Source organism: Buceros rhinoceros, unplaced genomic scaffold (genome assembly GCF_000710305.1).
Source record: "Buceros rhinoceros silvestris isolate BGI_N320 unplaced genomic scaffold, ASM71030v1 scaffold582, whole genome shotgun sequence".
Classification (NCBI taxonomy): domain Eukaryota; kingdom Metazoa; phylum Chordata; class Aves; order Bucerotiformes; family Bucerotidae; genus Buceros; species Buceros rhinoceros.
The window spans coordinates 56,758-75,857 of NW_010400414.1; the positions used below are offsets into that span (position 1 = coordinate 56,758).

At 39.1% G+C, this 19,100-nt stretch overlaps 1 protein-coding gene across 1 annotated transcript in view; it reads left to right on the top strand.

Annotated features, from left to right (window-relative positions):
• Positions 1–16,834, top strand: part of LOC104489637 (formin-like) — a gene marked incomplete at its 3' end in the record, with an annotated part of 24,028 nt that extends 7,194 nt beyond the window's left edge. The window contains exon 3 of the mRNA XM_010131817.1: positions 16,773–16,834. Coding sequence (XP_010130119.1) covers positions 16,773–16,834 — 62 coding nt within the window. The remainder of the gene's footprint in view (positions 1–16,772) is intronic.
• Between the last annotated feature and the right edge of the window lie 2,266 nt (positions 16,835–19,100).

The following is a 19,100-nucleotide window of genomic DNA, read 5'->3' on the forward strand; positions in this document are numbered from 1 at the left end:
CTGCTGCAAAAAAAGTTAAAAAAAATATCAAATTGAGTCATTGGAGCATTTTTGTGTTACATGTTTTCTTGTTGATTCAAATGCCTGTATTTCACGTTTAAACCCCCTGTTCTCTCACAGTCTATCTGTTCATCATTCTTAAATCTGCAGAGGGGTGATGCTGTCTCTGTGGTGCCTCAGTTTCTGTAACAGCAGTCTGTGATGCTGTAAGCACAATTTTCAGGATAAATAAGAAAATCGGTAGGTGACTGAGAAAGCTCTTATTAAACAAAAAGGGTCTAAGTAAATGGCAAATGAAATACAAAATCGTGGCAGAGGTTTATTGTGAAGTCTCAGATGTATTAAAGCCTTAGTCTCTATGCTCTGGGTTCCCAGCAAGAAAATCACTTTATGATCATCATGTAAATGCAGAGAATAAGCAGCTTATGGGAGAGCGAGAGAGGCACAATGGTCTGAAAAAGAGATGAGAGATAAGACTTGACTTCTTATCTTTCTCTAACATAAACTTCCCTTGTGACCTTGAACAATTTGTGTTTGTTTGTCTCTAAAAGAGACATAATGGTTGGTGTTGTTAGTGTCCTGAAGGAAGTTATTGTAGCAGTAGCTAACAGTTGGTTTCATCTTGTGATTAAAAAATTGACATTTGTTTAGTAATTTCAGTTTATTTGATTTCAGCGTGGTATTTGGGGTTAAGTTCTGGGATTCTGTTATAAATTCTATTCTAATGAGGTAGATATAGCAGGACTACAGCAAGCAGGATATTATGCATTGGCGGAAGATAGTGTTTTTGTTTAATGGTCACGGATCAATTTGGTGTCACCTCAGTGTGCAGATGAGCTGCACAAAGGTTTTTTAAATGGTTTTACTACATTTTACTGCATTTATTGAGCAGCGTGACAGGTGTATTTGCCCATGTTATGTCAGTGTTTCATATTCTGACAAATACACTGGCTTGTTATTGAGAAGCTGAGTTCTTTATTACAAGCCAGATTGTTTTAGACATACATATTACATTCCTCTAGAGTAATATCGATGTTTTCTCCCCTTATGCCAACTAAAGCTGTAATTTTATGGATTTGGAGGGTATTTGGCATGGTGCTGCTTGGAAATCTCTAAAGTCTCAGACAGATGGGTTGTGCTGATCAAGGCAGCAGCCACTTTCCCAGATACCTTGCAGCCAGGTCTGCTAGAGATTTGTTTTGAAAAAATAATAATAAAAAAAAATCAAAAATAAGCAAGCAAGAGAAACTTCTTTTGCTTTTCTCTGCCCACCTCAGCAGATACAGTCATTCATACTGTGCCTCCTGAGACAGGAACAAAAAGATAGGAACCTGTTAGTGCTGCAGATTTGTTGTTAAGATGCTTGTGTTCCATTTCCAGCCCTTTCGCTATCTTCTGGAATGACTTCAGGAAAGTAGTGAGACCTTTTCAGTTACCCATCCGCACAATTCTGATAAGAATCCTGACCTCTTTAAAGCCAAATTCAATTCCTTTTCTATTTATAGGCTATTAGCATTAGGTAGAGATGCAGAATGGAGAAGAATACTGACTTCCTAAACTAAAATCTGCCAAAAAAATCACACTTGTGGTACGGTGACTGTGCCTAAGGCCATGCAATAAACCATTCGTGCCATCCTACACACTGAGGGTTATATTATTGCAGGGCGAGGGAGAAGAAGAGCTGCACTGCGCTTGTTCAGTAAAAATCCCTCCTTTATTTCCATTACGCTTACCGTCTAGAGAAATGCAGTAATTTTGGGACGCCTTGTTCCTGAATCTGGATGCATCTATTGCAGCAGGCAGCTGACAAGGACGTGTGTCCCAGCAAACAAAGCCCTGTCTGGATGTATGTTCATCTGTGTGGCCGTCGATACCAGCGGGCTTAAGGATTCACATACAGAACAGCTTTGGTCCTCCCAGAGTAAAAACCTGCTTTTTCAACTACAGTTTTCCTAATGAGAAGATTAATCTATTACCTGAATTTAATGAAGGCAAGTTCTGTAAGCTATTAGTGAACTTATTTCAACACGTTGGGTTGAAATATGGGTCCTAACATCAGGGTTTACGAGATGATTCTCGTTATATAATTGAAACTCAGTGAAAGAGCAATTGTGTACAGCAGAAGAATTACTTTGTATTTTATTTCCATGGTTCTATTTCAGAGTATATGAGGCCCTTTGTATAACAGAAAGGCCTCTGCATTTTCAGAATTCACTTTCCTCTTCTCTGGTCTTGCTGTTCCTATGAAGTTCTGCCTGGCCAGCATTTGGATATATGAGGTTGAGGTACTAGTCTAACTGAAACCCTGAGTTTGAACACCTTGAACCCTTCTGCAAATTCGCACTGGGCTTTAGGACTGTTTTGGGGTTCCTTTTTAGTTAAATTTATACCATCCCTGCCAAGTTTGCCCCCTCTGCAAATGCGCAGACACATGCTCTCTATAAAAAAACCCCTGTCGTGTGTGTATTTGTACACATTGTTCATGTCTTAGTTTTGTATCTATTGATGCTTTAAATTTGACAACAGTTCTAAACTTGGGAATAGCCGAGGATGTTTTGGGGAAGCAGTGTGCCTGTGTGTGCAGATGGATAGTGTGCCTACGCTCACCCACATCCGAATAAACGTCACTTACCGCGCATGCGTGGTATGCACGCACTCTCAACAGATGCTTACTATATATATGATGCAGTGATTGCCAAGGTATTACAGGTCTGGAATAAGTGCTTTGTATTTTAAATCTGTGCTAGATGAAGTAGATGGAGACTGTTAATGCATCAAAGGACTTCTGTAATAAATCTGTTCCTCATGTTTGCTGATGAGATGGTGTTTGTTTACCATATTGCATTGGTGAGTATGATCCTGTACAGACGGGGTTTGTAAATATGAATTAGGATGTGTATTGAGAAAGAAATCATGTTGACTGTCCCCAGCAGGGGTAGCTCTAATGTTGCCTTCCTGGGAGGTTGAGGATGACAAGTGAAATTACTCATTTCTGCTCTCAGGTAAATGCACTGCAGCGTAATAACCTCTCACAGGAGAGGAACCATCACGTAGATCAGTCACTCAGGTGATTGCTTCTGCGTAGTGCTTTATACTGCTTTGCGGTCAGGAAGAGTAAGAACTGTTTTCTTCATTTCCGTAACAGAGAATCGAGGAGTTGATGGTTTTTTTTCTTCATGAGGCTGCTTTTCTGTGGGTGTCCTTCTGTTCTTCTCAGGGAATTCAATGGGTGTTTTGAAGTTACCTCATTTTCTGTAGTAAGTTAACTGTTATATGTATCTTTTGTGTTATCTCAATATCCAGACTATTTTGATACCGGACTATTCATTTGTTTAAGCCCTTCTATTCTCCATATGACCCTCTCCATCTTCTGTATTTTCACTGGACCAGAATGTTTAAGGTGCTGAAAATCATTGGAATTTCAGGCATGGAGGGCTCTTCCTTTCCTTAGAAGTCTAAACCAAAATGAAGTTGAAGTGAAAGATGTCTGCTCATTTCTCAGCCTGCGGAGCTGACATCCTTATGTGTATTGAATTACGGGGCTGTAAGAGAGTTCAGATTCAATGGGAAGAAAAGAAAGGAGGACAGATGGCAGTAGGTGGAATGGGGTGAGGGAAGAAGGATTAGAATAATGTGTCAAAACGACATTTAGTATTGTTTTAGCCCATCCTCTATCCCTAAAAAAAGATAATTCTACAGATTTCTTTAAGCAGAAATACATTTTAATTTTCTAGTTCTCAAAAGGTGCTTAAATGCAAAAAGTTGTTCAAATTGGTGTTCAGAAAGTTTAAGAACTTCTGTCAACTTTTTGTAAACCTAAGCTTTGGGCATTCACTGACCAATGATCTTGTAAAAAATATGTAAGCCTCAAATTGCGTACTTAGTTAAAATGTTTTATTCATGTAGCATTTCAAATCAATGCCTGTGTTTCTGCCAGAGTTACCTCCTCTGTGTGGAAATAATGCTTTGTAATCACCATTCCAAGACTGAACAAATAACGTGTTTTGAAAGTTGTTCACGACTACGTTTACTGGAAGAAAGGCCTGAACATTTGCTGCTTTTTAGGACAATAGCCTCAAAAAGCCTGGAAGGTGCTAACAATGAGCCTCTCAAAAGAAATATAAATAAATCATGAAAAGGGGCGGCTGTGGTGAGCAGGTTCCCTCCTGACACCTGGTGGTTAACGGGGAAAACTACGTGGAGAAATGAAGGCGGAAACAAAGACGGTGGTAAAAGGAAACATGGAAGATGATGGGACCAAGGGTCACCAAGGAGGCGGAAAAGATTAAGGAACCCTCACTATTCCGAAATGTAATGAATCAGCTCAATTAAGAGTAAATGACTTCCTTCATGCTACAGGGTGTGGTACATCTCAAGAGAGGTAGATTGCACTCAAGTTTTCCAGCTTTTGTTCTCTTAATTACTTTTAAATCGTGTTAACATTATTTTGCATGTTTCCACATACTCTGTTTAATATGTAAGATTTTTTGCAAGAGTGAACGTACTGACCAGACGTGGCTATATAGGTCATATATCTTCAAAGCTTCTACTTTCTACGTGAAGCTTTGAGATCACGGCAGAGAAGGTTCCTAAACTGCTTATGTAAAGTTTGAGGAGTAACTCATCTGTTTGAAATGTGAGTTATGGAGATCGCTGTGGTTTTCATATAGGTTCATAAAGGTTTTAATGTAAGTTTTCATTTAAAATTATTCAAGTAGGCAAGTTGTTTTATTATCAAAGAAGAAGAGATAATTGTGGCATAGCACAGTTTTGAACACAAACAGAATAATGCTAGCTTAAGATTTGAGTTTGTACACTTGCTTTTTGCAACAGTTTTGGAGAATGATAATTACTGTTTGAATCGTTGTGGTGCATTGTATCCACTCAGTGGCATACACATCAGCCGCTGTTACTGCACAGCCTATCTTTCATTTTTTTTCAATTCGTGTTTTAGAAACAACTTAAAAAGCAAAACAACGAATTCTTGAAAGTGTTCCCACACTGAACTTGCCTTCTAATGAGATTGTATGGAATTAATCTGTCAGAAGAGGCAAAGCTTTCTGACCTGTATTGCTCTCCTTGTCTTACCGAGCAACATGAGAAGACAGGAATGAGTGGGCACCATCGTTCTTTCCAATTGAAAATCTTGAGGAATGAATGCAATAAATTATTGACTCATTCTGCAGTGTGCAGTATGCAATTCTGTGTATACGTTGAGCTGATTGCTTTACAGAGAGATTTGCAAGTTTGGTTTCATAGGAAGTGTTACTACAAGTGGCCTATGGTTAACTAAGGAATGTCCGTGGGGTTTTTTTACATGGTTGAAATGTATTTAAAAACTCGCTGTTTGGTTTTGATTTGATGGACAAGGATAATATTTAGGAACACTTAAGAAATTAAGAGTACTTAAAGACTTGATAAATTTTTGTGAGACAAAGTTATATAAATGGGAGCGGAAGATACTGACTGAGGTTTGCAGAAATGAATAAAAAGCAAAGAGTCTGCCAGGGTCTGGCGGGGAGATGTATTCAGTGAGTGTAAAAGCGTAAGTTCCCAGTTTGAACTTAAATCTTACTAACGCTTTTGTCTTGAAGCTTAAGTACAATCTTACTTCTGCTTTTATCTCTAGCTCACCTAAAGCTTTACAAGGAGAGACCACCAGGTGGGTGGAACAGTGTAATGTTGTCCGTCTGTGTCTGGTCTTTGGTCTCTTTTGTTGCTGTAGAGGCAATATTTACCTTTCCTTGATGGAATAAGAACGGTAAAGGGAGAGTCTGCAGTACCTACTGCTGTGTAGGACTAAAAATTTAATAAAGACTACAGAAGTTCTGCGGCAGAGATGAGGAACTGTTTTCGGAATTCTAGCTCATGTTACTTCGGTTTCAGTGGCCTCCATCCCGCTGACTTGAGTGGAACTGAGGTTGATTTCTTTGACTTTCAGGTCGAATCCCACAATACTGAGAGTGAAATTTTGCAAGGTTAAGATTTGTAGTTTGATAGAGAGAACATCAAACTGAGAACTGGCGTATTACTTATTCTTTTTTCCCCCCCACCACCTCGTTTCTCTTGTCTGTGAGTAAATGTCAGGTAAATGTAGCCCATTTTGGAGATAATTTAATATGCCTAACAATTGGGCTTGCTATAATCTGGCAGTGCTTGTTCTAAAAATCTTTGAAGCAAAGACTGCAGGTGTAGTGAAAGCAGCCGGAAAAATTATTTCTGGGTTGGTGGGCTATGGTCCTCCGTTGTGAGATATATCTTATTTAAAACTGAGGTAACTGCTGAATTTAAGCAAAAAGAGAAGGTGAAGTGAATTAAGAAATGATTATAAATGATGTAGCAGCATACTTTTACTGATTCGAGTAAATATTGCTTATTAAAAAAAAAGAACTGAAACTTTTGTACAAGAACTGAAGTTGCCCAGTTTACTAGTTTAGCACTGGTTGGTTTGGAAGGATTAAAGGGGTGATAGCTTTTTGCTTTCCCATAACCTTGATGTATTTGGACACACACTGGTCCTTATTCAAAACGAGCACAATTAACACTGCCTCACTGTGTGAGGGCTGATTAGGTACTGACTGATAACATTGTTAGCAGTGAGTAAGTAGGGATGTCTCCAGAACGAAGAAGAGACTTATTTGTGCTTTAAGAAAGAGAATGAATGATATTAACCTGGTTTCTGGAAGTTTATTTCAGATACAGCCCCTGCTGTATCATTCTGCGTTCTCTTGATTGGTTTTGTATCCCACCATGAACAGGACGCACAGAGCCCTGGCTGTTGCTGGATTTCAGGAACTTAATTTGTACAAGCCCTTGTGACTTGGAAGCTCTTTCTAAGCAGCTCTTCCAGGTTATCAGTTATTACTGAATATGTGATAACTAGCTGGAGCGGAGTTGGAACACCATTTATTTCAAAAGAGGTTTTTCTGATAGTTTTCCCTTTTTTTTCTACAGTGACTTGTCACTTCTGCAGTTGCTTGCTGAAGCAACTGACATAACCGAATAAGGCGTGTGTCAAAGCATTTCTATTTTTCTGTGTATGTGGAAATGAGAGAAAGCAACACCTTCCAGAGGGTCCTTCTGTGCCAGCTGAGAGAGCAGGGATTTTTTGTGGTGTCTCGGGTGAATACTGGCTCTTCATTCTGGTGTCGTGAAGGTAGTGAACCTACATTGTGTAAATGGGCTGCTTGCTTTGATACTGAGCTTGTGTAATCTGTAATGTAAATAAAGTAGTCTGAAACTTCAGTTTGCCTTTCTTCCTAAAATAAATATTTGAATAGAAGCTTCTTAAAGACATTGTCAAATTGTTAAACACCAGCTCTGTAGTGGTTAAAACACCCTTTCTGAGTGCCCCCTTTAGCACAGGGTATTGACTGCCTCAGTATCTCTCGCCTGTCGTCTTTATTTCTGGAAATTAAGAAATTAACATTATACCGTGAGTAGATGATCATTAATTGGTTATTCATTAAGCATTTTCCTCTTCTCATGCTTTTCAAACTATTACAGTACAGCAATCTGCTGAGTTAAAACTTTCTAAGGATTAAGATTTCTTTTTTTTTTTTTTATCCTTTTTTTTTGTAGTTGAGTTAGGAGTACTAGATGTTGTTGGTGAATATTCAGTGTAATTATTTTGCAAGACTTATAAAGAAACCTTATGACCAGGATAAACTCTTGATGCATTATAGCACTGAAGAACAAGTCAGTCCTTAATTCTACCACGAAACACCATTTAGATGATGATGCAAGTGGACATCGTATTAGAAGAAATAAATCCAAAGGGCTTTGAAGGCCTTTGAAGCCCTGTTCCCTTTGAAGTGTCATAATGAGAGTCCACCCATGTTTGTTACAGCTGCATGAATACTTCTTAGGAAATAAGAGTATTATTTTTGCATTAATTAAAACAACTTATATTGGAATTCATTAGAATTTCCCTGCGTGTACCATCAGTGATCTTAGGGTAGAAAAGTTATGTTGTCTGTATAACCTGTCATTAGGTTGACTTCTGAAGCGTCTGGTCTGACAGTCTCATCTCTCCCTGACAATTCACTTGCTAGCATTTCCCATTTTCCTCACTCGAGGTAGACCCTAGCTTACAGGATGCTGGAGGTGCTGTGGAGAAATATTTAGTCCTAGAAATATTTAGTATTTCGATCCTAGAAATATTTAGTATTTCGGGTGACCAATGACTCCTGTGATTTACCGCCTGCTTGGATATCCTTAACACCTCGATATCCTAGCGTGACTTTCTCTGTAGAAGCTGTAGACCCCAAGAGGCCCACAGAAGTTATGGCTGGATTTTCTAGAGACCATGTTTACCCTAGAATGTCCGGAGAAATGCTAAAGCTGGACAGTTGGGGCTGTAAATGTGGAAAGACTCATTCATATTCATCTACCCAGGGCCTAATAATACTGAATGTGCTGGTATTATAGATACTAGTTTTATGGTGGATTTGATGAGTCCTATTTTATACCTTTTATTTGCAAGATTAGCTTTGAGGGCCAAAATTTTAGAAAACAGTGCTGTCAAAATTAGTCCAGCATATTGAATACATCTTCCTTGGTTTCAGATTATTCTGTGTTCAACTTTAAAACGCCTGGTTATAAAATTCAATAACTGTTAAAAAATGTGCATAAGCATCCTTCCTCTGTTGACTTACCTTTTCCCCCATATGTAAGTTTTGGTATCTACCTATTTTTGGGTTCCAGGTACTTTTTGTTTTTAAATTGCTATTCAAGAGAACCTGAATAAAATCTTCTGCTGTCATACCTGTGCACCCCTGATGTTCTTTAGTGTATTTGTACACTCTTGCAGCAGTCGATGGGATGTATAAATGATGGTAGGCATTTGCCAGCTGTTTCACAGCACGTGATACTGTTGTTTTCACACAGTTGATGTCTGTGGTTCTATAATGAATTCCGTTTCTGCCTTCTTAGAGCTTTTTAGGCCTTTTGTTTGGTTCTTGTCCATCTTAATTATACACCCATTTTTAATTGTTTGGTTTTGCTGCTGCTGCTTTTCCATTGTGCTTCCACAGTAATTCTTTTATCTATTTACATACAAAGTTTGATTCAATTACAGGATACAGAGTTGCTTCCTTCTTGCGGTGGGATTTAGTTAAAACACAATCTCTTTTCCTTCTTGCAACCGTTGCTTTATTGGAGATGTTGATTTCATGCTTTAACTGGAGCATTTTAAATGTTGTAGTACCTTATGGTAAAAGAAATATTATTAAAATTCCCTGCTTTTAGATCCAACTTTATTTTCCTAATATACTGATGTCTTTTTAGTCAATGTTATCTTTCTATGATCCCTATTGCCAACGTACTGCAGAATCATGAGGCAGACTGATGCCAAATCTGGAAGTTAGCGAGGGAAGAATGTTACCAAATTTCCACTGGTTCTGTCTTTGCAATGTTCAATGCTAAAATATTTGTTTAAAATCAGATAAGATACTATTTGTAATTATTTTTTCCTGCAGTTGTGTGTAGGGAGAACCAAATATAGTGTGACTGGAAGTAAAGTTACAATACTTTCTATTATTGACTGTATCTGTGGGTGGCAGAACAAAATCATAATATTAGTCCAGTTGATGACTCCAGAAATTATGGTTGGGTTTTTTTTTCCCCCAAGCATCTTCTAAACATACAGTTGAAAAAGGAAGTTCCAATTGCATATGTTACTATCAAATAAAATTTAGCAACCTAATCGTTAGGAAAAAGGTAAGACAAAAAACTGTATTAAAATAAAAATCCAGGTGAAAAACTAATAGATAATATGTTCACATCCAGAATGAAAGAACAGTATCTCTGTATCCATAAACTGGTGAATTATAGTTTGACTTGAGGAGAAAAAAAATAAAGAAAGAAGAAGGTTGTTAATGGAGTACAAAACTGCCACCCAGTGGAAGCGGCTAACTTTACATTTTCTTTGTCTCCAGATTTTGAAGGAATCAGAGATCTGTTTTCTTGTCAGCAGAATGTATAATGTAGTAACTCATTGTGGAAATCATTTCCAATTTTCTTGCTTCAATCACAATTATATTTACCTGTAATAGAGACTAATCTTTCAAACAAACAATACAAAAAAAGGACAATTACGATTTTACGAGAGAGAACAGCTAAGGTACAGTGAGTATTGGCATGCATATGTGGAGCTAGATTTTAAAAAGCTCCGTATTTCTCTTTTGCTGGGAAATCAGAACTGGACACAGCGCTCCACGTGTGCCATCACTAGTGCTGAGCAGAGGGGGAGGTTCATCTCCCTCGACCCGGTGTCAGCGCTTCTCCTAATGCAGCCCAGGTCATGGTTATCCTTCTCTGCTGCAAGGGCACGTTGACTTGGTGTTCCCCAGGTCCTTCTCTGCAAAGCTGCTTTCCAGCCAGTTACCCCCCAGCATGCACTGGTGCCTGGGGTTGTTCCTCCCCAGCTGCAGGACTTTGCACTTGCCCTTGTTGAACTCCATGCGGTTCCTGTCAGCCTGTTTCTTCTGCCTGTAGAGGACCTTCTGAGTGGCAGCACAACCCTCCAGCTTATGAACCACTCCTCCCAGATTTGTATAGTCAGCAAAATTGCGGAGGGTGCAAACACTGCCACTCTATGCTCTTCACATAGTCATAAATGAGCTGGAGAAGTGAGACTTGAGAAGGGGAAGCTTGCAGCTGATAGAAGACAATAAGAGTAGTGAAGATAAGACCTGAATGCAAATTAAGCATTCTCTCATCAGAATGCAATTTTTTTCATTATGATAAAAATCAAAGTTAAAAAATATCTAAGATTGAGTGACTGTGGAATAAAACAGCAAAGGAAATCCAAAGTACAGAATTATTAAGATGTGCACTTGAGGAAAAAAAATCCTAAATACACATAGTAAATGAATTCTGATTTGATCATTACTCTTTCAAAACAAGACCTTGATGCTAAAATAGATCTTGGGAAATGTCATCTCAGTGCTCAGTAGTGGTCAAAAAGCAACTGGAGTGGTAGGAAATAATAGGAAAGAAAGAGAAGGTAAAATCTTCTAGAACATCATAATGCCACGGTGTAAATTTCCACATTTTGAGTTTTGTGGGAAACTGTAGTTCTGTCACCTCAGAGAGTAAGCAGTAGAAGTGTAAACGGTTCAGCCGCAATATGGAACGTGTTCTTATGAGGTACCCTTTCAACTGGAGAAGGATCACTCAAGGGATGAGGGGGCTAATAATACTAGCCTCCAGTAAGGTGAAGATCCCTAAAATGACAAGAAACAACAAATGAGCAAATAGAGAACAGCTGTTCACCGTTTCTTCCAGCACAGGAACTGAAGGCATCGAATGAACCGAACAGGTGAAGATTCAAAATAAGCAAAAGGATCTTTACCTGCTGTGCAATTAATTCCTTGCTGCAGGATGTTTTCTGCTTGCACAGTTTTAAAATCAGCAATACACATTCATGGGAAAAGAATCCACTTGCAAACTATGAAACATGCAAAGAATTTCTGTGGTTTAGAAAGTTCCTGAATTGCAAATTAGGTTGCTGGAAGAGTGCGCTGGAATAATCCTGCTACCGCTTCATGGGTTTTAATTTTTTACACGTCAGCTGATTTTTGGCTGCAGAGGTGTAGTTGTGTTGGCTGTGTAACGGAACGACTTCCGTGCACAGTCACACTGTCCTGCACTGTGGAGTTCTGCGTTTACCTCTTCAGGGGCCTGTAGAAATAGGACAAAAACAGATGTTGCTTTGTGCCCCCAAACCTCTGTAGAGTAGGAATGTGTGACATATCTTACAGCAATAAGATGGTTTTGCTCAATTCACTTCATTTTGGAGTGTTTTCTGGAAAGCAAATCAGTTTCTAGTAAGAACTTCAGCTTTTTCCAGTGTTCTGCCGCTTTAATGATCTACAGTGAGCTTATCTTCCCAAACTAGATATTTTCTTTTATGTAGCTATTTCCCCCCTAATATGCCTTAGTGCAGCTTTTCTGTAAAATCAATTGACTGGATAACCCCCAGGTACCTTCACGGGGTAAGAGCTATTCCCCTGAAAGTGATCCGGGTAGAACCCAGAATTTGGAGAAGTGGTTTGGTCTAGACCGCAGGCATGGCTTTGTCCTCCTGTCTGTGAAGAGAGGGTCTTCACAGTTCAGCGTTGGTGTAAATTGTGCATCGGATACAAAATACATCTGACAGCTTCTAGAGGCAGACGGAAGGAATGTAAAGTGCAGAAGGGAGGTTGTGGTGATGGGGGGAGTGGATCATTTTGTCGTTATTGTTCTCATGATACTGAGTTCCATGTGGATTTTTGGTCTATCTGATAAATCCATGTGATTAGCAAGACTGCGTCCGATACCTGTCTTAGCTACCGACTGTAGCTAAGCAAAGCGTGGGAGAACAGGAAAATTTAAGTTTCACAGTAAGGAGATTTTTATCTACAATTACTACCTGATTTATTTTTCCAGAGTAGAAAAGTGAAACCTTGCACTGTCCTGTCACTCCATATTGTTTTCACCGCGGCCTCTATCCAGCTTCCCATGTACTTTGCCAAGTTTCATGTTCCTTTTAAAAAAGTATTTTAGTGAAACATCTTTCGCTAACCTGGTATTTTAAAACATGTTGATACCTACCAGCAGATGTAATGAATATTTGTATTTATTTAAGACTTTATAACATATATCTGCTATCTTAGACAAAACAATCGCTTTTATGAAAGTTGGCTTTAGTTTAGCTGCAGAGCGTTATAATTATTGACTGAAGAAAACATCAAGTTGCATAAGTAAAGAGTGTGTTCAAATGGGCAACGAATTCCATCATTTATTAATTTTTTTCTTGGGGTTGAGTCCTCTTTAAACAAAGGAAGAAGCAGTAAATTAGAAGCAGTAAATGAAAATTAAGTTAGAGCTGGTTGGAGCTGAATCTATGCAGTAAGATTGTTTAATTTTTTGCTTGTTTGCCTTGTATAAAGGAACAGCATTTTTAATTGTTTCCTCAGTAGTGAAGTCCTAGTTTCCCTGTGGTCATTTCTCAGGGTAGGAGCACTTGCCGTCTGATTTGTATCTGATTTGTTTGTTTCAAAAGCCCTTCAGAGTAATATCTGCGTTAGAGATGTGTATCTCACCTGCGCCCTACAGCCACTGCCTTCCCAGCAGGGTGTTCAGAGACGTGGCAAGTACAGCAGGATGTTTGTACAACCTGCCGTCTGTCACCCAGTGTAGTGAAGGACTTTAAAACCTCAGAAAATACAACCCCTGTGACATTACACCAGCAGGACCAGCGCGGACACACGCCGAAGCACAGAAGGGTCTGTCTAAACATCAGGAACTGCTTGCTCACTCCGAGGGAGATGGAGTGTGTTGCCCAGAGAGGATAAGGAGGATGGAGATGCGGGGAAGCGTTCAAAAGCTGTCTGGACATGGTCCTGGGCAGCCAGTTTGGGGGAGGAGGTGGGGGTTGGGCCAGATGACCTCGAGAAGTCCCTTTCAACCCCAGACATTCTGTGGTTCTGTGCTCTATTTCCGTGGCGGTCTTGAAGGTCCTTAAGGTATTGCAGCAGCAGGGTGAGGGAGGTCATGCAGTTCTGTTGCAACCTTGTGTCTCAGCTGGGTCTGAGAACCCTCCACATGTGTTCATGTGTCTTGACTAATAAGGCTGGAGGAGTTAAAGTGGTTGTGTGAGAGTCAGACTGGCTACACGCACCATTTCTTAAACTCTGGTGTAGTTAATTTGTAACCTAGACAAATCGCTCATCGATGATTTAGAGTTCACAGTATTTCTGCATTGTTTCTGTAGTCTAGATGAATCTGTTTGCTAAGTGAAATGGAATTTAAGAACTCAGTAGTTTATAAAGCTTGACCTATGTTTTGTCATATGTGTCATTCTTGTCTGCTTTGCTGTTGTGGTTTTACCATTCTGAGCAGCATCCCAACACTGTTGCATAATTCAACTATTATTCTTTTGCCAGTATGTTCAGAAACCGAGTTTAGGAATTCTATGGATATGGTTATTCTTTCTAGTCAAATTCTTCAGTGTTTTAATGATTCAGATTGCCATCTCTGTGTGCAGAATATTCTCTTGGGATGTTAACTATCCGTGTAGAATTCTACCCAATTAAGGTGACTTCACAAAAAATAGGAAAGGAATGAACATGAGTTACATGATATTATACAAAACTATAATTGGGATGTGATTTCTTTTTCATTATAATATCTACACGCAAAAATAAATTTTTGCTCGAGAACCATTAAAAAGGTACTTTGCCAGATGTCAACTTCTGTCCAATAGATAGTTCCTTCTAGTTAAAAAAGAAATATAATGGTAGAAAGAACTAAGAGATGCTTGTGCTATCGGATGTCAATTTACTGCGTAGTGGACAATCGGTTAAATATGATACAGGGTATCAATTTGTGATAGACTTGCCTTTATGCAGTAGCAGTGTTTAAAGTAATGAATTAGGTCTATTAATTCATATAATCCAGTACTTTCTTAGCATATTTCTGAGGAATAAATAACCCGTAAAAGAACTGCTACTCTCTATCTTACCTCTGCTTTATAACAAAGATTAAACAAAGCAATCTCTAGAACTTGTGCCAACTTAACTAACTCAGAATGATGGTGTCTTGCAAAATGTGTGTCACAAAAATGACATATACTTAATTTTTAAAAAATACTTTACCTTTTTATGCTGTATTAGGTTTCATCCACGGGAGTTCTTCCATCATTCTTTGACTGCTTAAACATTTGTGCCAAGATAAGAAAGTGAGCAACGGAAGTTGGGAATGGGTAGACAAGGTGACAAGTCTGCTTTTGGTGCCAGTGTAGGAGTATGTCAGCAGATGTGAGCTCAAACCAGGACACTGCCCTACCCAAATCCCAGAGAATGTGAAGCGCTGAGCAATCCCACACAGAAAGGAGATCTTTTGTTCAGAGAGATCTACAGATCTGTATCCTTCTGTTAGCCAAACTAAGGACTAATTGTTAGCAGCATTTTCAAAGCCTGATGTTTGCTTCAGTTACCACGTGACCTTAAAAAGCTAAACGTAAAATCAGGATGTTCTGGAGGTTCGTGCCCTGCAAACTGAGAGTGCTTAACCAGCTGCGGGGCCGAAAGGGTCACAACTTTTTCTGGGGACCCGAGGCAGCTGATGTGTTACCCTGTTCTGTTGAATGGATAAGCAGAGCCTGTGTCCAGAGGAAATATCAACAAGTCAAAGGAATTACAAGCAGAAAATCTGGAAGTCCATAGACGTAACTGGTTTTGATTCCATCAGAGCAGTCAGGCAATTCTCCCAGGCAGGAAAGCTCCATGAGGAGGCCTGTTAGAGAGGAAGGAGTAGTTTAGATAGATGCTATTATTAGTTGGAATCCCCCATGTTTTCCATTTTGTGCCTTGTAAAATATGAATGCTTTTTCCTTTTGATTTTGGGTATCAGTTCTGCTGCTCACATATAGCTTCACCTGCATTTGAAAGCAAATAGCTTTGCATTAAAAGCTTCCATGTCATATAGATTTCGGGGTGGTGACCAGGTTATCTTTCCTTTCCTCTTCCCTCCATGTGCTCTCAGGAGAGAAAAGTAAGAAAGAAGGAGAAAAAAAAAACCCAAAAGGCCCCTGAGCGTTGGATTATTTGACTGATCTGGTGTTGATTGGTCCAAGCTTTGATGTTCTGATGCTGTTTTATTGGTTCTGCTGCTCAGGAACTGTACAAACCGCTTAAGTGTTTGAGAACATTGCCAGTAAAATTTGAAGTCTTTGGACTACTTTCTGTCCATGTTTAAATTAGTATTTGATTCTTCTTTGGTTGAGGAAGCAGAAGTCAAGCCAGGGAACTGGAAATACTCTTGTGAATAAATTTTATTTTGGAAGCAGATAGAAGTGGGTGATGTCTGTGGGTGAACTCCAGTTGCTTGTTGAGGAGGGCTGTAGCTTCTAGGCCAACGTCTTACAGAAGGCTTCTCTTACATCATCACACAGCTGTAGTGAAAAGTCTTCTCTCTTTGCCTGGCAAAATGTAGCCATGGTATGAATTGAGGGAAACCATAGTACGAGACTCAGGTTCTAGAGGTCCATGTGGTAATTCTACCCCTTAACGTTACAGCCATCGCTAAACCCATGCCCAGCCTCCCCATTTTTTCCTTGATGACTCAAATTTCTCTGGCTTTTAAGTTTCATGCTTTCAATTTTGTGATACCTTTGAATTTTGTTATATTGTTGCTAAATGGAAGAGAGATTTGGTAGCCCACAAAGGTACTTAAACCCTGTAATGAATCTTAATCTTTAATTCTTTGTGTCTCTTGCTGTTGGGTACTTTTCCAGGTGTTCGTTTCTGTTTGTGATTGATTGCTCTTTTATCCCATTTCCCTGTGAGTGGTGTTTGTGTGGTTAACAGTTCAGTTTACATCGTTGTATGTAATGCATGTCTTTTTAGAATTCCGGGGAGTGTGTGCATGTGTATGTCATAATATCCTACAAGCTCTACCTTTATCTGCAAAGCTAAGAAAAGCTAACGTTTCCTCTTGTTACTTCAGTCTGATGTATCTTCTGCCCATTTTCCTCTCTCAGCATGGAAGACCTCTTACCTTTATCCCCCGCTCTCGGAAACACCATGAAAAATCTAGTTATGTGGTCTTAGAAAATATTGCTAATTTCCGTGTTCAGGTTTTCTTTTCCATCACCATTTTAAATGATCTTTTATTTGAGTGATCACCTCTGCATTCAGGATGCAGTGGTGTCGCACGAAATATATTGTGGTGAAGGTGGCACATTTCTTTCTGACTAATGGAATGTACTTTTTTTATTTTTACAGAGTACCAAGCTGCCATTTTGCATTTAAAGAGGGAACACAAAGAAGAAATTGAAACATTAAAGGTATACTTCTGTAATAATTTTTTTCTTTCCCTCAATCTAGTGCATTTTACAGATTTAACTAGTGCAAACACAGGCTTTCCATCAAACGTTAGGAATTTAATTTTTTCTAAAAGTGGTTTCCAGTTGACTGCCGACTCAGTTAAAATGAATCTAGTTCAAATCTGTACGTGTGCTCATATATGATGGCAAAAAGCAGTTTTGCATTTCCCCTTTGTGGTTTTGGTTATCGTTCTATTCTTAAATTCTTCCCTCGAGCTCAGCAGTGCTTTTCTACTGCACAAATGTAAAACTACGTATACATTCACTAAGCAAAGACAAACATTTACAAGGAAGCATTTTTGTCATAAAAGCATGAATTTAAATAGCAGTCTAACTTTTAGTGAATTTGTTGAGCAGTCCTAGTTTAAAGGAAAATGAACAGCATCTTTCTTTTCTCTCCAGTTGTTTTATATTCTTAAGCATAGCTGCATTGTGCAGGTGTGTATGCTAAATCCTTACTAGATATTTTAAAGAAGTGCAGTCCAATCCCTGGGTTTCCTGGAGCAGAGTCTCAGTCATAGAATCTTACGGAAATAAATAATTTACTAGAATGGTACAGTAGCACGGTCAGCTTGAGCTGGGTGCCCCTGGAGAGGGACCCCAAACAAAGAAATCCTTGGACGATTATACCCATACAGGCTGTGCATCCACCCTTCATGAGATCTCCATGTGCCTTTCAGGGGCCCTTTGGTTAAAACTTACTTTAATTAAGCTAAACAACTAATATCTCTTAACATACAAGTCATCAAGTACAAAACATTCTGTAATTTCTTTGCATTCATTAAGGCACATAGAATGGAAAAATCCCCCCAAACCCTCCAAAAGCACAGGGAGTCTGATGCTCCAGTGTATCGATACGCTGCCTGTGACATTGGGCAGCTCACAGATAGCAGTCGTCAGTTTAGTACAAGTCCAACATTTGTATAGCACAGAGTATTTATGGTTTTCTGCCTGCGCAAGGGCCAGGGCACAATGGACATAAACCCTGTGAAGCTCAGAAAGCTCAGTGAGGTCTTTGAGTAGACGGATGGAATGATGATGGCAACTTGTGGAAAGGACAAGACTTGCAAAGAGTCTCTGGTGTGTGCTGCACTGTAAAATTCAGCGCAGGGAAAAGCAAGCTAGCTCCAAAGTGAGCATGACAGTAGTGTCCTGCAAATATTGCTAATAATTTGTCTTACAAAGAAGAGCATAATTCTCCCACATAGAAGCAGAAGGTGGATGCAAGGGAGATTTACTCGTTTGGAGAGGGAATTTCAGAGAATACATGGTCTTAGTGAGAGGGGCAAATATGTGTGTCTCTAGCAACCTGGAAACAGTAGAGGCAGAAGAGACAGGTTCTGGCGGGCATCCATGAAAAATTGTGCATCTCTCGAATTCCATCTTTCATTGAACGGTGTTCATCTTGCACGTTTTGTTTCCCATGAGGACATCTGAAAGACACTGGAGGAGAAGCACATGCGTTTATTGGCTGAACTTTGAATGATATAAACACTCTCTGTTAAATCAAATTATTATTTTTTATCTGGATTGTCTGGGTTCTCTCAAATATCATCATGTCTTAATGATTAATTGTGTTTGTATGTTATCTTGTTTAGTAGTCAGGAAGTGGTGAGTGGGTTGTTTCCAGAAAAGTGAAATTTTGATGGAATTTTCAGCACCATAAAAATCTCACCATTTTATATATGTATGTAAATATAATTAGCAATGAGATAAAATGCAAATACCTGCTATCTATGATTAGTAAAAGAGTTCTGCACTCTAGCAATGTCCTACAGGTCACGTGTTCTTATATTGCATGTATTTTACTATTATTTTCTTATTTGGTGTTGTCTTATCTTACACTGTGTAGTTCCAAAGGCAAACCAGAAAAGGTGAGATGAATGTTTTGTACACCTTGTAGGTGATGGCAGTGAGGTATAATCATGATGATCAGAAAAATCACTGATTCAGAAAAATGATACTTAGGTTTATTGCATGCAGGATATAATTAAAGCAAGATTTTGCATTTCCATTTTGCGGTTCCTCATAAGTTACTGGAGCTCTTGCACAGTCTGTTTTAAGACTGATGATGCCTTAGATATAATGTGCTTTTACATTTTACAATACTGAAGGACATAAAAGCTTCCTATACCAAAGGACAGTTGAAGCTAATATCCTGTCTCCAGCAGAAACCAGCAGTGGGTGGTTAGAAAACACGTACCAGATCGACCGTAAAAGGGTAACG